This window comes from Cimex lectularius, unplaced genomic scaffold, assembly GCF_000648675.2.
Source record: "Cimex lectularius strain Harlan isolate CLEC.00 unplaced genomic scaffold, Clec_2.1 scaffold61, whole genome shotgun sequence".
Classification (NCBI taxonomy): domain Eukaryota; kingdom Metazoa; phylum Arthropoda; class Insecta; order Hemiptera; family Cimicidae; genus Cimex; species Cimex lectularius.
Genome location: NW_019392650.1, coordinates 243,652 through 263,769, shown reverse-complemented (window position 1 = coordinate 263,769; position 20,118 = coordinate 243,652). Strand labels below are relative to the sequence as shown.

The 20,118-nt window shown below is 37.8% G+C and overlaps 1 protein-coding gene across 3 annotated transcripts; it reads left to right on the top strand.

Annotated features, from left to right (window-relative positions):
- LOC106670335 lies at window positions 1–19,608 on the top strand. Of its 3 annotated transcripts, none has more exons than XM_024230596.1 (17): window positions 1–607; window positions 729–853; window positions 2,175–2,447; window positions 2,729–2,786; window positions 2,847–3,018; window positions 3,076–3,213; window positions 3,267–3,463; window positions 3,529–3,648; window positions 3,702–3,813; window positions 11,334–11,444; window positions 14,041–14,111; window positions 14,182–14,285; window positions 14,345–14,527; window positions 14,617–14,736; window positions 16,051–16,162; window positions 16,212–16,448; window positions 18,784–19,608. In XM_024230596.1, the coding sequence occupies exons 1-17, from the start codon at window positions 256–258 to the stop codon at window positions 19,563–19,565; spliced, it is 3,267 nt and encodes a 1,088-aa protein (XP_024086364.1). In that variant the 5' UTR covers window positions 1–255; the 3' UTR covers window positions 19,566–19,608. The 3 variants fall into 3 exon arrangements, with proteins under 3 accessions (XP_024086364.1, XP_024086363.1, XP_024086365.1); XM_024230595.1 differs by having other exon boundaries at window positions 2,660–2,786; XM_024230597.1 differs by lacking the exon at window positions 18,784–19,608 and having other exon boundaries at window positions 2,660–2,786; window positions 16,229–16,372.
- The last annotated feature ends 510 nt before the right edge of the window (window positions 19,609–20,118 follow it).

Sequence of the window (20,118 nt, the reverse complement as noted above, 5' to 3'; positions counted from 1 at the left end):
TTCAAAATGATTATAATTGTAACAGGGCAAACAATTGGGAGGTAAAGTTTGCTAAATAGATATAGGATTGGATAAACAGCTTTTGTTTAAACTACGTGTAATTAGATTGTGAGTAGGGGGATGTTTTAGACCGGGTCTAAAAAAAGACTTGTGTTGATACCGAAGCTGGAATCGGTCCAAGTGTGGAGTTCCAATATTACAACAGACAGAGTCGAGAGGTCTGACCGGTCAGTGGCAGTATGCGAATGCCGAGGGATGAGCGAAGCGGACTTAAGGCGGGACTTTGGCCAGGTGGTGGCCGAACTGGAAGCGCTGAAAAGGGACAACTCGTACTTGAGGATGAAGATACGCTACTTGGAGTCGGGTGGCGGAAGGGAGAAGGTGTGCAAAGTTTCCAAGTGGACTAAGGTGAAAGGCGCCCTCGGATGGGAAAAGGAAAAGGACGAGCTTTTGACTCTCAAAGTACCCAACTCTTCGAGCGACCCGTCTTCTTCAATCAGCGTCAGTCCAGCAGGCTCTTGCCGAAGCCACTCATCACTTGGCGTTCAGATCAACATATCTCGCCCCGAGTCTTCTTCCTCCTCGGAAGAAGACATACTCACAGAAGGTATTAACATTATAATTACAATTAGTATGTTTTATAATTTCTAATTTATTTGAGAAAAATGAAAGAAAGACATCATTTCATCCATTTCTATTTGTGTGAACCTTCTTGTTCTCTCGCTTAGCAACAGGACGGAGTTGTTCGACGCTACGAAACAACAACGGTTTCAGCGGGCAAGAAGAGGGAAGAAGAAGCAAATCCCTTGATGGTGAAACATCAAAGTCACTGGAGGAACATATAGCAAATAAGGTATGTTCTCATTTTAACTACTTTGTCAGGAAAAATTTGCATTAATATAACGTTAGAAATGCCGTCAAATAACTGGCTGATTTGATAGTTATCAATGATGGTTATCAGTAGTTAGGGTGTGCTTTCAAACCACCAAATTGTGAAAAAGGGAGAAATTATGATTCCGTCTAAAAAACATGTTTCTCTGTACTTCACATGTGTAAAACAATGCATACTGAATTAAAATGTACTGATTGTAATTACGTACGAAATATTTTGAAATATGTGGAGACGGTTGGAAGAGGTTTCTATTTAGTCTTAAAACACGAGAACATGCGTCACGTTATATAAAAACTATAATAAATTAAAATGTATCGTTCATTGATCGTGCACTATACAAAACGATATATCACAAAATTTATGACACAAGGTTAGGTGATAAAACAGGTTTGTAAAACAAATGCTTGTAGTTCACTTTCGTTATGCAATACATAATAAATTACAATGTATTGATTAACGTACACTGTTTAAAATGAAAGAAAAAACATTTGTGACAAAGGTTTGGGTGATATTACAGTCAAATTTTCTAAAACACATACTAAATTAACGTGAAATTATTGTACGTACATTACACAAAACGAAATATTACAAAATTTATGACACAAGGTTAAGTGATAAAAGAAGTTTGTAAAACATATGCTTGTAGATCACTTTCGTTATGCAATACATAATAAATTACAATGTATTGATTAACGTACACTGTTTAAAATGAAAGACTAAACATTTGTGACAAAGGTTTGGGTGATATTACAGTCAAATTTTCTAAAACACATACTAAATTAACGTGAAATTATTGTACGTACAACACTCTCTCTCTCTCTCTCTCTCTCTCTCTCTCTCTCTCTCTCTCTCTCTCTCTCTCTCTCTCTCTTTCTCTCTCTCTCTTTATATCTCAACTTCCCATTTGTACCAAGATGAAAAATACATAGTAAATTACATTTATTAATACTTACACTGTACATAACGAAACAAAAAGTTTGTGACAAGATTAAGCGATATAGTTCTCATTGGTTTTAGGACTTTATATATTCGCCACTTCCTATAGAGATAGATTAATCATGTCAATTTAATGAGAGCTACTTTGACAGTGAAGCGTGAAACTGCTAAAGTTTTCCGAGTAACAAATCAAAAAAATTGAAATCAATTGTTGTCCCATTTATAAATTATATATATTACACAGTCATAGAGTATCAGTAATAGAGTATTTTCAATGCCAATGATCTTCACATTTATGTTTATACGATATTTTCTATAAGGAATTGTAGTCTTGGCTAATTTACAGAAGTTGGACGTCAAAGACTTCGGCACGAAGCACAAGACACCATGGAGCAAGGTGAAAGGTATCATAAATAACACGAAAAGTGTAAGGAAGCGAAGTCAGGAGGAGAAAAGAGACAAAATACTGATTCTACATGGACCAGAACAGCAGCAAAGTGGAGATGAAGAACACAGCACTGTGAAACTGACCGCCCCTAAGCTCACCCTGACTCTACCTTCCAACGAGGAATTCTGCACGGAATTGAAGAAGCAGCAAGATACAGGCAACAAAGACACGGTAAACTGAAAAGCATCCCATACTATAAAAGCAATGAATTTTTATAAGATTTTGGCATTCTGAAGTTTATTAAATCAATCTTTCTAAACTACTATTACTTTTCTTATTCTACTATACTTTTGATCAATATCAAACTTCTTAGTTGAAGTTTGAAAGGTTTTATCGGCATTAAATATCTATTCAAACAGATTTATTCTTATTCTATTTCTCAGAATCGTGGGGCTTCACCTCAGCTGTCGAGAAAGTCGAAATGGTTCAAAGTCCGCAACGTTTTCTTACAGGGTTCCAGCTCTGCACCCGTCAGCCCGATTAGATTGGAAAGCTTTATATACGACATAGGTAATGCATGCCCAGTTTTTTTAAAATCAGTTAAAATTTAATTACGTTTGATTAATAAAGAGTCAGATGAAATCAGCAGCGGTGACATACTCGGAGAGAAAGAGGACGAAGTATTTCAGGACAATATCAGATACGAAATTGAACTCGGATTCGCCCAACTTCAGAGCCGGCTCACTGATGAGTTTTCAAAGAAGATGGAGAACATCGCGGAGAGAAAACGGACGGATACGAGGTAAACCGACGTTATTTCATTTCCATCTTGTATATTTCAGTGTCGTTTTCAATCAAGGGACCAAAATAGAGAGCGTGACTTGTCTCCGGAATTCAAGAAGAAATTAGAAGAGTGGGACAGGATAAAACAAGGTAAAGAACAGGCAAAGAAAGGAGACAAAGATAAAGAAAAGAACAAAAATAAAAACAACGAAAGGTAGGAGACACTTTAAATCTGTAAAATTAATGTTAATGTTATAAATCTTCAAGGTCCAAGAAAACAAGACTGACTGGAAGACAAGAAGTCCTCATACCGACATCGACGGGGATGTTCCGATTTGAAGGCATCTCCAACAAATTTACAAGACGACTGTACGAATGGGAGCAAGCCAGAGGGATAACACCGGAAGAGTCGACCTTCGTCTTTTTGGACCCGGAGTATAAACCGACTTTTTCCCACAGCCAAAGTACCCTATAATCATTATTTGAAAACAATCTATTATTTTAACCTATAACATTTTTATTGCCCAAGTTGAAAATGGTGTCTTGATCAGATCAAAGTCCATAGGGAGCATCAGGGGAGCGTCGAACAGCCCGATTCTTGTCCAGCAACCGTCCAGCCTTTCTCTCAACGATCTCCAAGCCTGCACCGGTATATTATTATTTTTATATTTATTACATAAAATAAACATATAACTGCTTTAGATAATTTAATGGAATTGGGAGTACCTACAACGTCGGATAGTGAAGCTGCAGGAGTTAACCACCCCTTTTATGCTCCTGAAGAAGTGACACGGCTCATAGATTCCAGTAGCGGGTAAAACATCATTATATACCAACTTATACTTACCTATTCAGTGACCAGAGGTGGTGGTGTTGAGAAGGGCCGGAACGCGCCGTGCGTTCTCAGGCAGGCGACGATTTTGAGTACAGTAAGCTGTCGCGAGAGCCTGTTGCGGCTGTCGGTTACCGTTGTTGTCGAGTGCGGAGCATAGGGTCTCGAGCGACTCTGGTCGGTTTACGTGTGAGAGCTGCGTGTGTGAGACATTGAAAACACCCTGTCACATGTGGTTTCTCATGGCTATAGGCTAAAATACTAATAGGCAAAAAAACAGTGACAATCTACCAAGTTACACTTGATAGAAGTCACCCGGCAGTGACCCTCCCTCACATCGAATCAATCTCTCATGAAATCTCTCGGCCACAACCGCTTAAAACGACTATTGGATTTCCACGAATGTCGGGACAAGCAAGGTATTGGATAAGTGGATTAGGGTGAAGGTTTAAATTGTTGTGGATGTTTTTGAATCGGGATTCTGTATCGTACATCACAAAGAATGAGATTTGGAGGTCATTGTGGATTGTTAGGTATGAAACGTAGAAATATCAGTTTAATATTTTTTCAGTTGTTTTGATTGGATGGATTCGATTCCGTAGTTGTAACCACAAGAAATTGGGCTACCACGCCCACCTCCATACTGGCTTCTTCAGACTACCTTCTCTTATGACCAAAGACCAACTTCATTCAAAAGAAACATCGTACATTGGAAGATTGGAAGGGATTTCACTACCTGACGTCTAGATTAAGTACGATAGGACTTGTCTATGATTATATTATTATATACATTACTTGCTCCCCACTGAACGTGAGAACTCGTCGACATGTCTGACATAAGATGATATCCATCGGAACCGACTACTTACGACTGCGACTGCGGACAACTTATTTGACAACTTGAACTCTCACATTGGAACGTACATTTTGGAGCCATTTTTCCCTCGTTAGTGGCTGTTATGTTGTAGTAGCATGGATTTTCATACATTCTAACTTCTAACTCACTGAATTTCGTAGATCATTGATACCTGGGCGTGGTTATTGACTGAAACTTACGAGGGGACGACATGGTTGGTGGTCCCGGATTTGGTAAAATCTTTTTTTGGTGATTCTAAACTCCAAAATGTCGGACACGCACCCGCCAATTTTTCGCACTCATTTCGCCCAAATATTTGAAAATTAAAATGTTCCGTTTTTTAATATTTTTTCCGCTTTTCTGCTTGCTCATATCATTATGCGAATCATTTTACCGTATTTTTTATGTAGATTACAATAAAAATATAGTAAAATCTATCACAGTTTATCAATGAACAAAAAATTTTTAAAAACCAGACAGTCTTCAAGTAAACTAAAATTTTTTTTCTTGAAACTAATATAAAATGTGTGGTGATTAGTGACCGTTAAACGATATTTATTTAGAAATCGTGAGATGCGGTCAGGTGTGATGTAGGTTTCAGAAAAACATTTTCTTTATCGTGCCAACGTTTCGATCTTTATTGAGATCATCTTCAGAGCCTGGTATTTACAAACATTGTTTACATATTACAATTACATTTTGGATGTGGAAAAGTGAATGTATATATTAAATTAATAAATGGTTAATGTAATGCTAATTTAAAGAATGTTTGTAAATCCTAGGCCCTGAAGATGATCTCAATAAAGATCGAAACGTTAGCACGATAAAGAAAATAGAAATGATAAATGATGGAGTGAGTGTGGCGTTCAATCCTTTTTAAAAAGATAGTTCCTACTCACAGTAAGTTTTTTTTTCCAACCACGTCTCTCGACATGAATTGCCAAAGTGAATCCGCTGATACCTCCGCCAACGCGACGTTCCCATTAGCAGCGGATTTTTTTAATGGCGCTCAATTTGAACGTGCGAAACGCGGAAATTATAACACAAATAAATATTATACTAGTAAATACTTAATATTATTAAATTACTATAAAAATAATTATTTGGATGTTTGGTATTATTTATGTATATATTTAAAATGGGAGGTAGATCAAAATTTGTTATATTATTAATGCATTTATCACCATGTTCAATTTTACATTTTGCGCGTAACAGCGGGTTCACTTTGGCAATTCATGTCGAGAGACGTGGTTGGAAAAAAAAAACTTACTGTGAGTAGGAACTATCTTTTTAAAAAGGATCGATAAAGAAAATGTTTTTCTGAAACCTACATCACACCAGACCGCATCTCACGATTTCTAAATAAATAACTAATACAAAATTTCGTTTTAGCACCTCTAGAGATCCCTAAATATGAATTTTTGTTTAAATTTAAATTTATCGATTTTTTGACTTCAAATTTTTCCGATTTTTGAGAAGTCGTTATCGTGATATCTGATTGAAACGGCCATAAATCAAAAACAGCTAAAAGGATTTCAACGTCAAAGAGACCATTTGAAAGAAGAGGATCGTATCGTAGCTTTTAACGACAAATTTACCATTAAAATCTATAAAATATTTCTATAAGAAAATACAAAAAATAACAAACATATTTGCCAGAAATGAACCTTGTTTTTTAAATGGAAATAATAGCCAGATTTTAATGTTTGATACAGTTATAAAATGCACTTGAAAATTTCTTTAAAACGAATTATCAATCATGAAATAGATCCTCTAGGTTTGGAGAAAAAATAGGTTAGAGCTTGCATTAGGAATGTCAGTTAGGTAGAAAGGTGGCCGAAATTATCAGTCAAAAAATTAATTTACACCGCTTTCCGCGAAAGTCGGTATCTGAGGGTTTGATAACGGTAGAATCTAGACAAAGAAGTCAAATCCATGTTTTGACCATTTTGTGAACTACTTTGCTTACAGAATGTTTGTTAAAATAAGTGAAAGCAAGAGTATTTTGCTGATTTATTTGTTTAAACCGTACTAAATTAGAATATTGTGCAACGTGGAACATTTTAGTTTTCATGTTGAAAGAATGTAATACACCAAAAATAATATTTTTTTAATCTCTAAATAACGAGTACTAAGTAAATTTTCAAGGGTTTTGAACCCGTCTCTTCATTGTAATCATTAAAGGTAAGTTTAAACATTCATCACATTTGCTATTTGCACAGGGCCACTAATGACACCGAACTCATTGGAAGAACTAGGTCTCTTTTTTGACACTGAAAATTCATTTTTGAGTTCGACACTTCTATACATGACACTCTACTCAATTACAAGTGGTTTGGGACGATGATAAGTACTCTTATGTTAATTCAGCCCTTTCTTGCCGAAGGAAAAGTGCGATGCCACTTTGCTTCCTCTGTAAAGTGTGAACGTGCTACATCTGTAAAACTGATGCTTCAGGAAAGCGTTTGAGATCTCATAGCCAACTTAATTTACGTGTCAGACGTTCTAACATGTCCCATTACGTCTTCCACAAAGTTCGCAGTTAACAGGCAACCAGCGTAACCAAAGAGAACACAAGTAACGCAACATTTCCGAAAAGTGTGGTGATTAGTGACCGTTAATCGATATTTATTTAGAAATCGTGAGATGCGGTCTGGTGTGATGTAGATTTCAGAAAAACATTTTCTTTATCGTGCCAACGTTTCGATTTTTATTGAGATCATCTTCAGGGCCTGGGATTTACAAACACCTGGGCCTGGGATTTCCATACCGACATCCTTCCCCACCCCTTCAAAATCCAACGTATATAAACACAAAATAGCAAAATCTCACTGGCACTCTCGACACGACACGCAAGAATGGCACAATTACACAGAAGACAAACACTTTGAGGGAGTAGAAATAATTTGATTGAATATATAAAATATATTTTGTATTGTATAAATTCACTTTTCCACATCCAAAATGTAATTGTAATATGTAAACAATGTTTGTAAATCCCAGGCCAGTCTGACCTCGACCTTCGTACGATACACATCACGATAAGGAGAGCGCCGGCGTTAACTTGTTGTTTTTACAAGTATTTTTCCTTTTCCTTTATTAACATTAATTGTTACTAAGGTTAATTTTTGTTCGTCCGTTTGTTTGGTTTTTTCAATTATTTTTATAATTGAAACCCGTTGATTCACTTCTGGTCGGCTGCTGGGCGACCTAAGATAATGTCCGCTTCGAGCGGAGGAAATGATTCGGCTCTCCCGGGACGGGGACGAGAATTAACAGAATTCATGGATGGAAGTTTCGATCCAAAATCGAAAGTACCCGATGACAACAATCCGGGTTCTGATAAACTCAGATTGACCCTTAATATTAATGACTCCGAAAAACAGGGAAGTTTATTTTCGAAGACTGACAAGGGACCTTACCACGTTTATCTGGAGAGCAAACAGATTGACGGTCAGACGGGCGGTTTGGCAAAATTGCATGCAATGTCTCTTGGAAAACTGATTTATGAAAATCACCCTAAGATTCGCCATGAAGTTACAAGTATAGACAGATCAGGGCAAAACAGAGTTAGGGTAATTTTTAAGTCCCACCAGGGGGCAAATCATCTGGTTGAATCCGAGTTTTTAAAAATTAATAACATAAAAGCATATATCCCGTCCTTTCTCTTGGTTAGGGAAGGTGTAATAAGAGGAGTCGATCCGAAACTCAGCGACATGGAACTTTTACAGTCTATAAAAACGGATAGCCAAAATATAAAAATTTTAAATGTTCGGAGATTTAAAAGGAAGTTAGATAAACTCAAACCCGCTACTGAAACCGGCAATCTTATAAACACGGGGACTGTGCTGATTACGTTCAAAGGTCAGGCTCTGCCCGACCACGTTACAATACATTACGTGAGATGCAAGGTCGAGCCGTTTGTTAAAAATGTTGTACTATGCTTCAAATGCCTAAGGTACGGACATGTAAAGGATCATTGCAAGGGTGTTTTACGCTGTGCTCACTGTCACGGCAATCATGAAAAAAAGGACTGTCCACAAACAGAAACCCCAATTAAATGTTTGCATTGCAAAGGCGCCCACTCGGTCTTCGCTCAAAGGGAATGCCCCGAATATGATAAACAGAAAAGAATTAAAACCATAATGGCAGTTGAAAACCTGTCTTACAGCGATGCATTGCAGGTAGTAGACAAAAAATCATATGCAAGGGCCGCCACTGTCCCTCCTCTTAAAGACAATTCTTCATTCCCTAAATTAGCCCCTCCATCCTTGCCCGCCTATACGATGACCAACATGAACACTCGGAAAAGAAGAATCTCCTCCCCCCCTGGGGAAGTCACGGCTCAAACCCCAAAAAGACTTTATAGTCCGCTAATTCCAACCCCAAAAGATACCCCAGGAGGGCTCATCCCCTTTAATCCGTATCGTCCCAAAGAAAATGATGACGAGAAAAGTCTAAATTTCGCCCTTATTTGTGAATCGGTACTGCGCGTTGTAAATATGATTAGAGAGGGTCAAAATGACAACCTACTAATGTCAACAAATTTAAATGACATTATAAAAAACAGTGTTATGAGCCTACCGATATTTCAGAAATTGGATGGCTCTGTACAAAAATAAACCCAGTGAATATCCGAAAACTAACTGGGTAGTAAAAAAAACGGGGAGTAAATTAATAACGATAACCTCAATGCTAAGTAAATATAATACTCACCATTACCGGTTGAAAATCGTTTTTCACAAAATGTTCCACTTTACTCCTCTTATTGATTATTATGTTTTACATGATAACTTCCTATGGTCCTTCCCAAGTATATTAATCTAAATTGCTTGCAGTGGAATTCACGGTCAATTATCCCCAAAAAAGGAAGCCTCGAATTTCTATTAGATGAGAAGAAGGCCAATTTGGTTTTTCTATCGGAGACTTGGCTGTCTTCCACCACCGTTTGTAAATTTCGAGGTTTTCATTTCCACAGAAAAGACAGAAGGGATGGATATGGTGGAATAGGTATCCTGATAGATAATCATCTACAGTTCCTGGATTACAAAATCACCCATACTGAGCTCCGGCATTTTGCAATCGGCATGCAAATTCTACGGGGTAACTCAGCACCTCTCACTGTGGTCTCTGTCTACGTTCCCCCCTCGGAAAACATTTCTCTACAGAAATGGAATCAATTCTTCTCCAGCCTCCCAAGGCCTTTCTTGGTCGCTGGGGATTTCAACGTCCATCATGTTGCTTTTGGGTCTGATCGTACCGATAAAAAAGGTGAAAATCTCTTACAAGCGGTCGAGGATAATAATGCAATTATTGCCAACGACGGAACCAGCACTAGGATAGGTTCACCTAGGTCCAACACTAGATCGGCGTTGGACATCACCCTTGTATCGTCTGACATATCTCCAGTAGCAAGATGGGAAGTGCTAGATGATCCCATGGGTTCTGATCATCTGCCCATTTTCTTCTCTCTTTCGAGAGCTCCTACCCCCCATTTCCCCAATACAGTCTATCGCAAATGGAAAGCTGAAAAGGCGAACTGGATAGAGTATAAGGACCTATGGGAAATGGAGTATTCGCGCAATCACGAAGGAAACTGGAACTATGATCTCTTTATTAAGACAATGACAGACATTAGTACGAAAACTATCCCCGTAAATAAACCAAGAAGGGAAGGATCAAAGGTTTTGGCGAAGGTTTGGTGGAACTCAGANTGTAAATCCCAGGCCCTGAAGATGATCTCAATAAAGATCGAAACGTTGGCACGATAAAGAAAATGTTTTTCTGAAACCTACATCACACCAACCGCATCTCACGATTTCTAAATAAATTTCCGAAATGATTGAACAGACAAGGAGAAATGGAGATTTAATGAGAACACCTAAAAATACAATATTCTCACTATTACGTTCACAACGAACTATCAGGCCTACCACATACACAAAAAAATGAGCTCATCCCTCAATCTGACATTGTATATTACAAAATAATATGACATTCAAAGAACACTTGGGATTGATGATCAGGACAATTAATTTACCATTACATTCTGTAAAACCAATTTTAGGAAGAGATCCCCCTCAATATGGATATAACAAGACTGATGTTCCTAGTTGTAATTTCTTCCATATGCTGAGCTTACGGGCTCAGCTTAGCTGACTAGCAACACCCAAATAAGTTGTTTAAAGATGGTGCAAAACCGAGAGACTTGGCATGCTGGAAACTCAACAACAAATTGACATTCCTGTGGTAAAAGAAGCTTTAAAAACAATGTCAACATGTCCCCACTCTTCTTAATATCTAGCCAAATCTTATCGTGGCTAACACTACGATTCCATGAGTCCAGGAGAAGACTAACGAATATGTACTGTCTATCATTGCCTTTATTCGACAATGAACTCTAGTACACTAGCGATCATCACCGAAAGAAACGTTTTTGCATGTTTCGTATTGGAATGTGCAACAGCTACAGTTAAAGATATCTAAATGCGTTTTGTATTGAGTGTGTAAATTAGATGCGCTCGTATAGCGAGTGAAATTCAATTAAATATTTATGCTATCAAAACAAAAGAAGTACATAGTCCCAAATGTTTTCTACTTTTAATAATACTATCATTATTATGACTGTGAACATTTTTTTTTGCAGGGAGAGTGATAAAGAAATGACACGCCAACAGGTCGTCAATTCGAGCTACCAAGTTTTACAGGAAAATATCGAATTGTTGGACAAATTAAAAAAAGAGAGGGACGCTTGCAGGTAAGTGAACATGAGTTATGAGATTTTTCTTGAGGCATATGGCCGGTAGGTTAGGTTGTTTCTATTATTTTGGCACCAGCAGTAAGCAGGGTGAAACAAGGCTCTTTTCTATTTCTTGCTTTACGAATCAACGACTGAATATGGATTATCGATAGTCGAAACACTCCGACTGACCCAAATAGTGTGGACAGGCAGACCCAAATGATAGAACCCGGGTAGTTTCAGATTATTTTGGTAATGATAGCATAAGGTAAGTAAGCAAGATGAGGCAAGGCGTCGACACTTTCATTTTCTTGGTTTGTTTAAGGTAAAGAAGTGTGGACAGGTTCTCATACAAGTGTCTCAAACGACACAATCAGCATAGAAAATATTTACTTAATACAATATTGGTAATAATTAGGTAATTACAAAGAAAAGTAATAAAATAAGTTTAAGGTGAAAGTCGAAACACGTCTGACCGACCAAACTCAGTCTACCCTCGCTCTGTTGGTTGCGGTTTTTCTATTCGTTTAGTATCGATCAGGGTTTTAATCTGGGTGAGTCGGGCTTTGGATTTTCTTTATTCAGTTCAGTTGAAACGAAGGATTTTGTAGCATGCCTCACCCAGCTTATAACCGTGACAGAAAATAACTCCCAAACTCACTATTGAAAATGACGAGAGGCAAAAACTTATCTGACAAACCAAAACTTTAAATCCTGTATGATAGATGTCAGAAACTTTTCCGCTTTTATCTTCGTTCATTATCATTCAGGGAATAAGCTGAGTGAGGCAGGGCACAGAATCTTAATATACAAATTTCCACGGGCCAACTTTCCATTTCAATATTCCCATTTGAAATAAAAGAATTTTACCATGCCTCACACAACTTATAACCATAGTAGAAAATAACTGACGAACCCCACTGAAGATGGCGAGAGGCAGAAATGTGTTTGACAGGCCAATCCTAGTCTGTCCTCGCTGTGTTGTCATTTGTGACAATAAATAATTTGTGCTGTTTCCATTAAGTTTATATTTTGTATTGTATACTACTTACCACTCTTTATTAACTTATCCTGAAATGCTACCTAACATGCCGCAGCTTCAGACTGAGGTGCGGCAACAATTTCTCGTAATCAGAAGATACAAGCCGGCTTCCTACGAGGGAGCATTCTTGGTCTCATTCTTTACATTATTTATATTGCTGACCTACCTATACATTATAATACCGTCATCACCACCTACTCGGAAGATACCGCAATTTTTCCCTCGACCTCCAATCCTATCTAAGCTACCCCCAACATTCAAGAACATTAATTAAGATTTTTAGTTGAGATAAAAAAAGTCAGTGTCACGAGCGGGATTCGAACCCACGACCTTCGGCTAGATACGCTCCTACCACTTGAGCTATTGATCCACTCGACACTAACTTCCCATCTCATTTTTTTAATTTTCCCTCGTTTTTGCCATTTTTCAAATGTCGTGTAATCTTTTGATTCTCGACAACAAATGAAATAGCTTTAGTGAAGGTATACTTAATTTTAATTTATTAAATTCACTAGTTTTCGTGGTTCGCTTGACCAATTAATATCTTTCAATTAATTAAAGTTTTTATCTCAACTAAAAACCTTAATTAATTGAAAGATATTAATTGTTCAAGCGGACCACGAAAACTAGTGAATTCAAGAAAATCTTAAACTTACGGAAGGATTGGTGGAAAGACAAGAATGAATGGAGAAAAATGCACTCAGTTGTACATTCACATTGAGAAAACACTCTTGCCGTCCATTTTACAAAAACAACAAAGAGATACCTACTTCCATTCAAGTCAATTAGTTAGGACTATACCTAGACAGCAGACTGACAAGGGATCCCATAGGACTTAGGGTCGCCGGAAGACTTGGACAGCTACGAAGAATCTTACTTCTAGAATCAAAATCTCACTTCACCGTCAAAACTAAACTAACCATAAGACTTTACAGCGAACAATGTGGACATACGGAGTGGAGCTTTGGGGGGTCTGCCAACCCATACAACATCCAGCGCATTCAATCATTCAAATGAAAGTCCTCAGGACAAATCATCATAGCTCATTACTACGTCACTAACCTCACTAAACACAACGACCTCAACATTCCTTTTGCCAAGAAACTGATCTCTTCCTGATTCCTAATTTTCACACCAACCTCTCGATCCATCCTAACCTTTCTGCTCAGCCATACCAACACGTTCCCATCCCGAGAACCCGCCACGTCGCCTTAATCGACTATAACCTACAGACCTCCTTGACCCTTAAATCTTCCCACTGAGTGCCAGCATTGGCTGGTTCCATATTGTACAAAATTTACTTTGCACTTGGCATATTTTCTGCTGCTTATAAATTTTATACATATTTCTTACTATTCTTATATAAATGAGACATTATGTTAGACTTCACTACTTGAGAATTTTTCCGTAATGTATTAATAATAAAGCATAAAGAATATATATTTAATCCATTATGTTTAGTGGCCTAATTGAGCAAATTACTTCTTTCAATTAATTATTCTTTTTATGTAAGGTCTTGGCTGTGTTGAAAATATATATTTAATGTTGAATTTCTGATGTTATTCCATTCAGGCAACTTGAAGATGACATGCGGTTATTGGAAGGACAGATATACAACGTTTCTAAATCTTTCGACTGTCAAGGTATGTAATTTAAATGGTTTACTTATTTCTACAACTTTGAACATAACTTTAACCCTTTAATTGTTCTCAGATGGAATTAAATGCGGTGTAGGAAATCTCGACAAGGTCGACATGTTCGACTACGATCCCGAGATACTGTCTGAGAACCTTCAGATGATACGAAACAGCGAAAATGTACGCAAAAGGAATTCGTTTCGGCGATATATCCTGAGTGTTGCTATTTCATTTTCCAGAGTCGGATTTTAGGGCCAGCAAGGGAGTTTACAGTCAAATTCGACGACTTCAAAAGGGTCGAAACGACGATGGCGGACGAAGAGTTTACACAGGTGGACTACCTACCCTACGATCACGGTTTCACATCTTTTAATAGGGTGGACTCACCAGTTCATGAGATTTTAAGGGAATTGATTGAAATGGTAATTGGAATCAGGGCCCGGCCGGAAAACAGAAAATGGAGTCGGGAATTATTACTCTTTCGCCTTCTCTAATTTTATTTTTTTTCCAGACTGATCAACTAGAATCGGCCGTGGTTGAAAGGGACAAGGAAATGTTTCAAATCAAAACCGCCCTTTTCCGCAAACAGCTGGAAACTAGTGAAAACAGCTTCTCCTTGTTTACATTGCCAGTGAGCATTCCAATTTTTATGTATACAATACTTACAAGGGAGTGACAAACCGATTTCAATAAACAATTTTCGGCATATACTAGGTCTAAAAATATTAGATGCTGCTCAAGGGTTCTTGTCAATGGGCATAGGGACCGATTAAAAAAAAAATAAAAACATGTACATAATTTTTTCAAAATATGGTTTTCCTGCTGTCCTAGTTGTTCCGATCTTTATAGAGTAGCTTACTTTGGATGATTGCTCCATTAGAGAATATGAGATCTCGCCGTTTGAGCCCTTGCATAAATAAAGAGATGCTCCATGCTCAATAGCTGTTGTTTGGAATGCGGAAGCAACGTCGAAGTAGTGACGACTGCCAGCAGTCAGCCTGTTCGAGGTGTTAGTAAGTCACAATCAGTCACCACAATAAAATTTATAGCTAATATCCATTGCGGCTGAAATGACCTACTCCTTCATATCATCGACACCTAACTATAAGACAAATGACTAACCCCAGACAGCCAAAAACACTGGTAGTGAAGCCAGCAGAACAGAATCAAGATAAAACTTTTAAGAATTAGCCTCTTAAAATAAGAGCCATTTCAGTAGTCATGCTCTCAATAACTGGGTTTTACGTGTTATTTATGTATTATATAAAATGAAATATCTGGATTAGAGGGCATTTAGGGATCCGTGAGAATGAGCTGGTAGATGTGAAGGCGAAACATTTAGTTAGAATTCTGAAAATATATATACAAAAAGCGATTGTAGGCGTTTACTCAATGCGAGTTGGCTATCTGAGTGGCATGAATTTCATAATGGCGGATAATGGCAGGCGGATCACTGTATCGGTCCAGGTTCCCCGTGGTACCAAACCTCCGTGGTTTCAAGGATGCGGGGCAACTCGCGACTTCTATACCGTAATTACATGGATCAGAAGCAATCATGGCTTATGGGGTGCTCATAAATATAAGATAGGCCTGAGGGATTGTGCCAATTGTGCGTCCTGCGACTGTACATAGGACGTGAACAATCATCAGTGGCATCGAATCCTTGGTTGGAGTGGCCAGACCTTTTTCCTTGGAAACTTTAATTACGTCTGGGAGAAGAGACACATACCATCTAATTTATTGTTTCATAAGGGAAAGTTGCATTGAGGTGTAATTCAAAGGTAGACATGTAACATGGGGCGCGTGCTTCGGCTCGGGTCTCTTGTCACCTGCCTCGCTAAGTGGTGGTATATATATATATATATATATATTTCTNAAAAGTCTTAGTAGTTAATGTATTGTATATATAGAAGTTCAACTTTTTTATTGAATAATTTATTCGTAGGTACAATATTTACGAGGAAGGAGATCCCAGGAGTTATCGCAGTTTCCCAAGCAGATCATGGACAAGATTCTTGAGTTGAAGCAGGCCATAAGCTCATCCTCGTCTATAACAGGTACATGTTCAGTTCTACATTCGGTCTTATGCTAATTGGATACATACAGATCTCATACTCGACCAGCCGTTCAACCCGCCGAGAGTATTGCAACGAACCGTCGGTCATGAAGATCTCAGCCCCGACTACAGGCCACTCAGTCAGACTTCGTCCTCCGCCTCGTCCTTCAGCTACTTGAACCCTGGCTTTAGGACACCTCAGGATTATTCATTTCCGTGCCAGTACGACCAAAACAAGTGTACCATGGTTCAGGAATCCATTATCGTAGATCCTCGAGACTCCAAACGTGAGCCAATTACGATACAAAAGAGAGCGAGCGAACGAGAACGAGAGAGAGAGAGAGAGAGAGAGAGAGAGAGAGAGAGAGAGAGAGAGAGGGAGAGAGAGAGAAAGAAAGAAAGAGAGGGAGAGAGAGAGAGAGAGAGAGAGAGTGAGCGTGAGAGGGAAAGACGACACAACAGTGCTTTCAGGGCTTCCCAAACTTTTTAACTATCGGACTCCTTTCACAGAACAAAATCCAGGGCGGACCCTTCTGACTTAAGTATTTAAAAGTAGGTACTAAGCGTGTTGTAAAATAAAGTTTTATATACTACCCAGTCCATTCCTAATTAGGTGATGGAGGAGATATCACTTTGAAAACAAAACATTAAATTGACATACTTAACTTTATTTATGTAATCCGGAAACAAAAATCAAATTGTACAGAACAGAATCAATACAACTCTAGCCAAATTTAAAAGTAATAATTTGAACATTAATGATTAATGATTGTTGGGAAAAGTGGGGTTGTTTTAGCCTGCACAATTTGAATATGTTCTGTTTAACTGGTGATGTTAGGTTCAGCTGAGAGATGTAATTTTGGTAGCTGTTTAGGTAGGGAATCAGGATTCGCATTGGTAAGCTGTGGCAAATGAAAAAGAAGTTTTAGTTTTTCAACGAGTGATCGAAATTTTTTTGTTTTCCAATGGAGCCATAAACGAGGGTAAGTATCGAAATCGAAAGTAGATTTCTAGGTGATGTCTGAAGTAATTTCTATTAAACATTCGTATTCACTTGAAGATAGACTGGTCGGATTTGTCGAAACTGAAAAGGTTTGATCGCCCATTCAAGGTCTTGCAGGAATGTTGTAATCTCGAGCTGTTGGGAAGTAGATATAAATGGTGGAGCGAGTGTGTTGTTCAATCTTTTTAAATTGATAGTTCCTATTCACAGTACGTTGTTTTCAACGATCCGGATTTCGAGCTTATAGCTCATCATCAGGTTGTAGAAATCTTTCAACTTCGGAAGCTCGAAATCCGGATCGTTGAAAACAACTTACTTTGAGTAGTAACTATCTTTTTGAAAGACTGTTGGGGGGGGGGGACATCTAACTTCGAAGGTGTTCACATATTTCGTCAATCAAAAAAAAATCCTTTTACATAGAAAAACATTCCACCTTTTCCTTCTCAACAGTATTGAACCCAAAACTGGATTTTTCTTTGGTAGGCGTGAACTTTGTCATCGAAAGTTGGATACTCTTCCTTTGCAAAGAAAGACTCATGTCATACATTTTCATGAAAATATTTAATCAGTATACATTGCCATTTCTCATCATTGAAAACGTTGGCCAATTTGACATTCTGGTCCATCAACTGAGATAAGATTTCATAAAGTAATTCCACTAATCGGGAAAGTGCTTTCCCCCGAGACAGTCACCTCACTTCTGTACGGAGAAGCAGGGAATGATGAAGGCTTCACGTATCGTCAGAATTGTGGAACTTTTGACTTCAATGACTAGATATAATTAATAATTTGAACAGGATCATCAAAAACTTTCTTAAAAGAGGCTGGCATTTGTTTCATAGCTGAAGCATGTCTGTTAAGAACACAATGACTGCTGCCGCAATTGTTCGATTTATATTTTATTTTAGTAATCATTTCGATCGTTCGGCAATGAGCTTTACACTCATCAGCCTGAACAAATCCCAAATCTATGTAACTGTGGTGGTATTAACACTTTCTAGATATTCCATTTCCACTGGTTATTTGACCTGCACCTATTAGGAGACTTGTAGAAATTGAGCATGCTGGTCCAGTCAATCCCGTCCGTCTCACTTATCTTACCTATTTTGCTTACCTGTGCAAAAATAAACGTAGAATGAATAAACAAAATTTAAAAAAAAGGAGGGAAAATTAAAAATGTGGGGTTGAGGTAGGAATTTAGTGTCCGAGTGGATCGAATTCACGATAGCTCAATTGGTAGAACATCGGTGTATTTAGCCGAAGGTCGTGGGTTCGAATCCGGCTCATGACATTGACTTTTTTATCTCAGTCAAAACCTTAATCCCGCTCGTGACACTGACTTTTTATCTCAACCAAAACCTTAATTAAAGATTAATTAATTGATTGAAAAACTTTCATTTTTAAGTACTAATTGTTATTAGTTTTTAATTTTATTTATTCATTCTACTTTATTTTTGTAAGTATTAATTTTTCACGAAGTTCGCAGCGGACCGTCTAGTTTGGGTCTGCGGATCACAGTCTGGGAAGCCCTGCTTTAGCGTATTGCTACCTAAAAGAAACCTAATTTTTACTTAATCATTTTGGATTACTTCTGGACATTTGTGATTTCTTTTTTAAAGGAGAATGCGAAAAGGACACCAATTCTTGTAATGTCTTTGTTCCAACAACAAGAAAGATATTTTCACCAGTGAATGAAAATAAAGCAGTCAGCCTAGTAATAGAAGAAGAGAAAGATGAAGAAGGAGGAAGAAATGAAGAAGAAGAGGAGGAAGAAGAATGTGACGATTCATCAGAAGAAACTGAAAAGGCAGGGGAAGAAGAGATCAATACTCAGATAGTGTTGAAAGACCGAGCCAAACTTAAATCTCAGAGTTCATCTCCAGTACCAGAAAGGAAGCCTCAGAAATATTCTTCCGTTTCAATTCTTCTCGATAGTGAAAACGGTGTGGTCAACCCACCACCTCTGCTTGTAGAAGAGATGAAGTTAGGCGAAGAATTGGCCAGCAGTTTGAGGCTTAGAGCCTTAAGAATCCAAAAGGCAAAGGAAGAATTCCTGAGCGGGCGGCACAACTCTGTGACCATCGTAGTCGAAGAACTCAATTCAAACCCAACAACGCTTCTTGTCAAGTCCGCCAGTGCTGGCCTAATTGCCGAAGACAAAGAGAATCCTTCAGGAAAGAAAAACGACAACCTTTTATGCCTTTTGAGGAAGAAATTCAAAAAAGAAGGCACAGTAGTCTCACTGGCGAGACAGGTTGAAACAACACCGGACCCATCTCACACCAAAAGCTGCCCGTCCTCTCCTGTCCTTAATAAAAAATCTGAATCAACCAGTTGGATCAAAAATCCCGCGAAAATATTATTTAGGCCAAAAGGTAAATACACGATAAATAACAAGTGATGTTTACTATCTTATATTTTATACCATTATTTCTAACCTTTTTATTTAAAATAAAATATTATAAGTACGTTGTTGGATTTTTGTTTTCCTGTTTTTATTTTTTCAAAGCGTATCATGTGTACCCTCACTTAAGATGGCAAATTAATGAGATTGACATTTATGAAGAAAATAATAAGATTGTTGTTTAGCTCTCGGGATGAGAACATCGTCGTTATAAATTTATTATTATTACTTTATTGAATATTTTTATAGTTAGTTATTACTATTTATTACTCTTACCACTACTGTTACTATTGTTATTATTTCATTAGTATTAGTTACAGCTATAGACTAAACGATGAATGAAATTAGTAGTGGGACCGATCCTCTCGATAAATCAGAATTCACATTTCTCCTAAATGATCTAAAACCTCTGATACACACTTCGGAAAAAATAGTTCTCTCCTGCTAGGAAAACGCCCGGTGAACCCGTGCATTGACAATTTAACAAGACACAAATAGAGAGTCCAGATTTATACGTTTCGGAACAACCGAAATCTCAAAGACGCATTGA